Source organism: Bactrocera latifrons, unplaced genomic scaffold (assembly GCF_001853355.1).
Source record: "Bactrocera latifrons isolate USDA-ARS-PBARC rearing strain unplaced genomic scaffold, ASM185335v1 scaffold_73, whole genome shotgun sequence".
Taxonomy (NCBI): domain Eukaryota; kingdom Metazoa; phylum Arthropoda; class Insecta; order Diptera; family Tephritidae; genus Bactrocera; species Bactrocera latifrons.
This window is the reverse complement of record NW_017537412.1, coordinates 1,201,112-1,209,687: the sequence shown is the minus strand read 5'-3', so window position 1 is coordinate 1,209,687 and position 8,576 is coordinate 1,201,112. Positions and strand designations below refer to the sequence as shown.

General features: G+C 34.8%; 1 protein-coding gene across 1 annotated transcript; it reads left to right on the top strand.

Moving 5' to 3' along the window:
- Positions 1-4,320: 4,320 nt before the first annotated feature.
- Positions 4,321-5,449, top strand: LOC108976119. The gene is made up of 3 exons (XM_018945032.1): positions 4,321-4,454; positions 4,534-4,641; positions 4,713-5,449. Exons 1-3 carry the CDS (start codon positions 4,446-4,448, stop codon positions 5,394-5,396), a joined length of 801 nt encoding a protein of 266 aa, XP_018800577.1. The 5' UTR covers positions 4,321-4,445; the 3' UTR covers positions 5,397-5,449.
- The last annotated feature ends 3,127 nt before the right edge of the window (positions 5,450-8,576 follow it).

Below are 8,576 nucleotides of genomic sequence, written 5' to 3'. Positions count from 1 at the left end.
GAAAATACAAAATATGAATTTAAAATTTAAAAATGCATCAACATTTTAATTTAATTAAAATTTAATAATGCATTAAGTTAATCAAACGATTAGTTGCAATTAATTTTAAAGCAACATTAATTTAATAAGTATATTAACGTCTGCTATTATAGTTAAATTGAATATTGTTGTATTTATATTTTTGCATAAGTTTTCTATGTAAAACTATCTTACTAACTAAACAAACTAACTATTACATATTTTTTGTATTATATTTTAATTTTTAAGCTAAAACGATTTACATTAATTAACTATACTCACACATATAAGCATACATCAACTACATATGCTTAATTGTATATAAGTACAGTTATGCAGCTGAAAAAGTCTTTGAATAATCAATTTGAAGCTCAACTAAACAGCCACTTTCACACTACAAACACTCAAAACATATTTACATACACACATAACCTATAAACATATTTCAATTTTGTATAAGATGTGTTAGAATTATGTTAAACTATGTGAATTGGTGACGTCTTTGTTATTTGATGGATCAAATTTGTTGGTGCATCCCATCATCCTTGGTTATATACATAAATGCTGTTTATATATACATTTTGTAAAAGTGAAGCGAATACATGAACACTACATACTACTACAAACACACACATACAGACAAATGTGAGAGAAATTACGATATGATTGCTATTACGAACTATATTCTATTTTTATTATTATTGTATTTTCTTATTATTTTTATAATGATAATGAGAATAAGAAGCGATACGATTTGTTTAGTGTTTTAGAATTTTAAGATTAAAAGCTCATAATAAATTATTTACTGATAATATAAAAAATGTGTTTGCGAATTATTTGAGCTATCAACGTACTTCTTCGATAGCGCCATCTAGGCGCTCAAACATGCATTTTGATTGTAATATCCGTATCGCAGAAAATCGTAATCATTGAGCAGAGAACGTCTATCATCATGATTGACGTTCTCTGCATTGAGTTTTCGTAATGTTTCAAAGCAGAATAATAAAATTCAAATCATGATAAACAAGTAAGGTAGCGTTAAGTTCGGGTGAAACCGAATATTTTATTTTCTAGCAACTTGCAAGCATCAAAAGAGGAGAAATATCTTCAGATCTGCCAAAACTTGATTTTGAGTAACGAAGCAATAGCATTGGGAGCTAGGGAATATTTTGACCTGACATATCTTTATCAGAAATAAAGCTCTATGAATTTTTTTTTAAGAAACCTCACAGATTAGTCAATATATAAGGTAAGACACGCTGATGTTTGAAAGTCCGTATATTAGGTAACCTACCCTGGGCAAAAAATAGAAAGACTTTTTAGTTTAAATTTTTTCTGGGTTGATATGACTGTCAGTGACATCTGCGCCATATGTCACATACGCTTGTTTTTTGAAGTATATAAAGTGTATTCAACAATTTAACCGATGAGTGAAATAATTCAACAAAGAAGTTCCATTAAAATTTGTGTGCGAAATCGAGTTCTCGTGCCGAAACGTTCAGAATGTTGGAAATGGCCTTCCGTGGCTTGTTTTTCGCAAGCAAGTGATTTTGATTAGTAAACACTATTCAAAGAGGATCGAGAACGCATGAACGCATTGAAGACCAGCCACGTTCAGGACGGCCAGCAACATCAACTGATGATCAGCACGCCAATAAAATAAAGAATATAGTGCTTGAGAATCGACAACTAACAGTCACGGATCTTACTGGCATTGATGGAATATCGGAGGGAGCAGTGAAAACCATTTCGAAAGTGCTTTTGGTCCCAAAAAAAAATATCACTAAATTCTGTCAAAAAGTAGCGCCACATTAACGTCTGTGAAACAATGCTTTCTAACTATCAAGATGGCATGAAAGCCTTTATTACTGATGATAGGTCTTGGATCCTTGCTTACGACCCGGAAACAGACGATCAATCGACCGAATATCATGGAAAGGTGAGCCGATGCCGAAAACACCACGTCGAAAGAGAGCACACATCTAGGTTATAGTGACAGTCCTCTTCCTTCTAGCTTGTGCGAAGCTATTCGTAAACTAAGGCCGGAATTATGGACCGACAACTGTTGGTTTTTGCTCCACCATAATACACCTTCGCATACTACATTGATTATTTGTGAGTTTTTCGCCTATTTTCAACCAATATCATGCCGAAACCATCATATTCGCCTGATTTAGCTCCGTGTGACTTCTGGCTATTTAGCAAACTCAAACGACCGCTTCGGGAAAACCGTTTTCAGTCAATTAAAAACATTAAAAGTCGTTCGCTACGCGCATTGAAGGCTATTGCGGAAAGTGACTTTAACAACTGGGACAACGTTGGAACAGGTTTATTGGAGCGAAGGATGACAGAGATTTTGCAGAATAAACTAAGAATTTTAAAATTATGAACAAAATCTTACTATTTTTATATATTATATATACTATATTATTGCTCATAGTATATCTGAACCCATGTTTTAAGGATAAACGTAAATTAACAAGATTCGTGACTAGTGGAGTTTTGAAACTCAGATTGATATGTGATGTCTTAATTTAAATCTCGTAAGATTTTGCTTATATTAGAAGTTCTATAAAATATTCTTATATTATTACATCCCATACATTAAAAGTTCTAACAATTTCATTTTAGTTGTTAGAATAAGGATATATGGCACTAAAGTAGTATTCCACTTCGATTAGACAGGCCTTTTCACTGCAATGCCATTCTGAACGTAGTCTCCAAACACAAAATTAAAGGTCAAGAATAAAATTTCGTTTTTAATCAAAACGAAACAAAACAGTCGACATTTTTGTTCATATTGTTGGTCAATACCAACTGTAAACTGCATACTATTGTAGTACCTATTCTGAGGTTACTGAAGAAAATATATGCCATCCGAAAGAGTCCAGGAAGTGTAAGAATCAATTTGGTTGCACTTAAAATACAATCTGATCAAATTTTAGCTGGACTGACCAAAATAACAAAGAATTTTTACGTATTTTAAAACAAATCTTTATTATCAAATTCAAATTAGTCTACTGTCGTCATTTCTGTAAAAGCTACAGCTCTTTTGGCATTGACTACCTTAATACACAAAATATTAACCAAAATGTGTCAAATCGATCCATATGTAATATTGACTTTTTCAAGCATGGTTTGTTTAACATTTTCGATGTTATCGTCATTAACAGAGGTTGGATGATCTGCATGAGACAAGTTTTCTGGCACTTTCAACTCTAGCCGTGATCCGATTCCCTTGTTACATTTTTTCCTGTAGTAAAAGTCGTGAGACAAACATTTCGCATCGCACAAAAACGCTGCCAAACATACACAAGCAGTGTTATAATGGAAATCAAAATTCAAACTTTACATTCGTGCAGTTTTTACTTGGAAAAACTCTTTGATTGATGTGGGTGCATATAACTTTCGTTGATCTTTTACCTTTTTAACTCTTATGACTTAAATTATAATATATTTCTTAAATTGCATGATTTTTACATTAAGATCCGAGAAAAATTATGCGAGCTATCTTATCTCTACTTCGCCTAACATTCTTTACCATTTGAATAGTTGATGAATGGAAATGTTTATATTATTTTCATTAGTCTTTTTCAAAACTCTTTATTCCACAAAGGCCTTAATCAGGAGAACTTTTACAAAAGTCAATACTGTCTATAAATCTTTATATATTTTTATAAATTATTTAATCTATTTATATTCAATAGTGATCAATCAAAATAGCTAAACACTAACCATTCAAAATTTTAAATTTTAGCCCTCTTAATTGTAAACACCTCAATTTCAAAACTAACTTCGGCTATCATCACTCTTTTTTAAACACAACTAACACAAATGGCCCAAATATCAGCACTCATTGTTTCCATATAAATTTCAGAACCAAATTAAGCACACTAATAACTTGGCCCGTAGCAACTTTCTACTTTAACTCACCTAAACACTTCAACTATTATTGACTTCTTAATAAAACACATGATTTACACTGATTTTTACAAGAAATTTCACGTTTTCAATTTGTCCCTACGCTGATCGACTTGATTTACATGTAGGATTAAGTAAATTGCCAATTCAATTCATCGTTTTGGCGGCGGAAGCTTGACTTGTGACTGGGTTGCCGAAGCGCATTAACAGTATTGTGTCAGACGAACTGCTTTAGCGAGTGCCAGCCAAGACAACAACCACCACTTGATGGTAATGCAGTGCGCGATGTCTTTGAAAGACGGTTGCTATATAAGATAGCTCTAGCCTTTTATTGCCAACAGCGCAAAGTGGCAATATCGCAATACAGCTGCTCAGTTTTACATGCCACATGACTTGCGACAAAATGGCCACTATGCGAGATTGTTTTCAATGGCATCCATGGCGATTTGTCGCAACTCACAACCAGCTGTTGATTCATAACACGCATTTGCGATTTCACAGTAAAAATGAAAGAGGTAAGCGCATTCCGTTATAAAATTATATTATTTGTTTATTTTGTTAATATTCAGGAATGAATTGTTTATGTGTTTATAGAAGAAACGAGCGCGCATAAATGGCACTTTTCGCTGGAGAGAACAGCAAACGAAGGACTTGCTGACGATTATCGCGGACAAGGTGCAGGCTAATCCAGACTTATTTGAGGTGAAATTCGCACATTTATAAATATATATTTGCATATTGATCTCATTTCACATTTAACCTTCCAATACCAGAAACCAACTGCACAAAAATTTTATGAACGGATTGCGGAAAACGCGCCAAATTTAAAACACATAAAATGGGATATTATGCGCACCAAAATGCGGCATCTCAAAACTAGTTTTCTATCCGCACTCAAGTGGAAAGAGCAGCATGACGCAGGCTTACTTGAGAATGGCGATGTTATAGAGTACATAAAAAGGATGTGTCCATTCTACGATGAGCTGCACGCAATATTTCGAGAGCGCATCAATATGCAGCCATCCTTCGTTTTTCAGTCTACAGAGTCTATTTCATCACCGTTGCAGTACAATGGAGCGGATAATAATGAGACAGAGATGAGTATAGTCTTAGATATGGACGCAACTACTTCGAGTACATTAGCCAGTGCGACTGATACACTGCCTCCGGCATCTTCAGAGAATATGATGGATTCGTCCGCTACTTTCAAACCTAACAATGTCACCACACCGAAAATTGATTTGAAGAGACCACGCGACAGCTCGAGCTCATTTGCCTTACTATACGAATTTCAGAAGAATTTATTAGAATTAGAAAAACAGAAACTCGATTTCGAGAAAGAAAAAGAGGCAAACAGTTTCAAATTACAGAAACTAAGATTGGAGAAGGAAGAAAGAGTCGAAATGGAAAAAATCAGACTGGAACATGAGCGATTGAAAAGCTTAAATAGCTCATAGGTTGTCAAAATGTTTTATATTTGTAATATTACTTGATGTACATATTTCATTACAGTGACAGAAAATGAAAAGGATATAACTTAAAAAAAAAAAAAAATTAATTACACTTTTAGTATTATCAAGACTTTTTTAGTTAAATGATAAAAATAAAAGAGTTTTAAGAAGATTGCTGTGTACATACTTATTTATATATATTGTTGAACAGGCGTATGTTTGCATCAACTTACGGGGTTACATGGGTTTACGGGTTTAAAAAAATGTCTCATTAAATTCTACAACATCTCTAGAATATTGTCCTAAATCTAAGTTGATCCGAGTAATAGTTTCGGAGATACAGCCTTTAGAACTTGTGCGCTCGAGGCTAACTACGCTAATGTGAGCCGTCTTTAAAGGCAATTTTCTCGAAACTGTGTTTGTAAAGCCGATCTTCTTGAGCGTTTACACAGGTCTTTGAGATACATTTCTTAAAGACCTGGACAAAGAATTTCTTTTTTCCATTACAAATATTTGAAAACAAAATTTTCGCGGAATTTTCACTGAAATTAAAATTTTTTTTGTAAAAATGTCTGCCGAAAAACCCAATTTTCAAGTTTTTTGTTTTCCTTTCTCCAAGTTCAACGTTAAGGTTTTGACTAAAACACGTATTTTTTCACTTTAGATGATCGTGTAAGAAGTTATCCTGCCAAGCGGCGGAACTTTTTTCCGAGCGGCCCCCGGAAATAGCGTCGAAATGAACGAGTAAAATATCTTTTTCCAAAATTTCAGAATTTCTTTGTTAGTAGTGTATGTTTCTAACAATAAAAAATTCTAATAGAATATTTAATTTTTTATATATAATCGCCATAACCGCACTTTATCTACCTCCGCGTTTCAAAATAGATAAAAAGTCATTTATTACGTTTTTCAACAAACTGGGCAGTCTATTTCTGGCTGGTGGTGATTTCAATGCCAAACATCCATGGTGGGGATCTCGTCTTACTAATCCGAAAGGTCGCGAATTATACAAATGTATAACAGAAAAAAATCTTAACGTTCTTTCTACTGGCAGGCCCACTTACTGGCCCACTGATCCTAAGAAGATACCTGATTTAATCGATTTTGCTGTTCACTTAGGAATTGATTGCAATCTCCTAGAAATAATCAATGATGACGATCTTAGCTCAGATCATTCCGCTCTCATTATTAATTTTAATTCGCCTGCGTTAGTCACTGCTCAGAAGCAGCGTATATTAAATAAGAGATCTGACATAAAACTTTTTCAAGCGCGACTTGAGTCCAATATTAATCTCAACATGGAGATTAACTCAACAAGAGATTTAGATGATGCTGTGGAAATATTTRSCAACAAAATACACGAAGCCGCCTTTTTAGCGTCAATGAACAGTTGTAAAAAACCTTGTCGAACACAAAGAAATAGGCAACCATATTCTGATGAAGTCTCTGAATTCGTTAAACACAAGAGGCGACTTCGAAGGATTTGGCACAACAGCAGGAATCCAAATGACAAAACAGCCCTTAACAAAGCAATCAAGGAGCTTAAAACTAAGTTGGCTGAACTTAAAGAAGAATCGATAGGAGAATACCTCAAGAATGTTGATCCAAACAAGGACGGGGACTATAGTATATGGAAGGCCACCAAATACCTAAAACGGCCCACCGTAAGACAGGTTCCGGTAAAAGATGCGAACAGTTCTTGGTGTAGATCAAACACAAGCGAAGTTCATACTTTTGCCAACCATCTTAAAGCTTCATTTGAGCCATTTAACTTCAACAGTACCAGCCAATGCCGGGACGTTGAAGAATACATCGATAGTCCATGCCCAATGGATAAACCTCTAACAAGCGTAAGACTCTCATAAGTTCAGTCGGAAATTTCGCGCATAAAAAATTCAAAGTCTCCAGGTCACGACAATATCGACGCATGGACAATCAAAAATCTTCCCAAGAAATGCCTGTTATTTTTAGTGTTGCTTTTTAACTGTAGCTTCAGGCTGAGTCATTTCCCTACGCAGTGGATATGTGCTGAAATAACTATGATACCAAAGCCAAACAAGCCGGAAAATGAGTTATCTTCATATAGACCAATAAGCCTACTGACAGTATTTTCGAAAATACTCGAAAGAATATTTCTTCGAAGATTACTGCCAGAGCTGAGAGATCATCAATTTGGTTTAAGACAAATGCACGGTACACCGGAACAATTCCATCGTATTGTGAAATCTATACTTTGTAGCCTGGAGGAGAAGAAGTATTGTTGTGCGATTTTCCTAGACATTCAGCAGGCATTTGACAGAGTCTGGCGCTCAGGCCTACTGTACAAAATTAAAAAGATACTACCTACCCCGCTCTATCTCTTCCTCAGATCCTATCTGAGTTTCAGGCATTTCTACGTTAAAATTCAAGATGAAATCTCGGACATACACGAGATAAAAGCTGGAGTCCCCCAAGGTAGTGTTCTGGGACCAACGCTCTACACAGTTTTTACCGCAGATATGCCAATACTAGGAGACGATAAATTAATAGTTGCCACCTACGCAGACGACACTGCTATACTTTCATCCTCTTACTCGGCTAGTGAAGCTGCTGAAACCGCACAAGCACCGCTAGATCAATTGCAATCCTGACTTAGAAACAAGAAAAATGTATTGGTTGCTTGGCCCCAAGTCTAAACTTAGTCTGAAAAACAAAATGCTTCTCTACAAAGCTGTGTTAAAACCTGTGTGGTCTTATGGCATTCAAATTTGGAGTACTGCAAGTAAATCCAATATAAATATTATTCAAAGATACCAGTCAAAAACTCTTAGACTGATTGCTAAGGCTCCGTGGTATATCAAAAATATCCATCTCCATAAGGATCTGAACACATCTACGGTGATTGACGAAATAAAAAGATACAGCTCTAAATACATCACAAGACTAAATTTCCATCCAAACACACACACCATAAACTTATTAGACAACAGTGAAGACACACGACGACTTCAAAGACTGCATCCTCTAGACCTGACCTTTAGGTCGTAAGAACTAATTAAGTAGTTAATGCAAAAATAATCATACGATACATTTACTGATCACCCTCCCTTTAAGGCCAAATTGCACTTAATGCATCAATGTGAATTATATCAGTCAATTACATTTACTTATTGTTTTACGACAGATTGTAAATAAAGATATGCAATA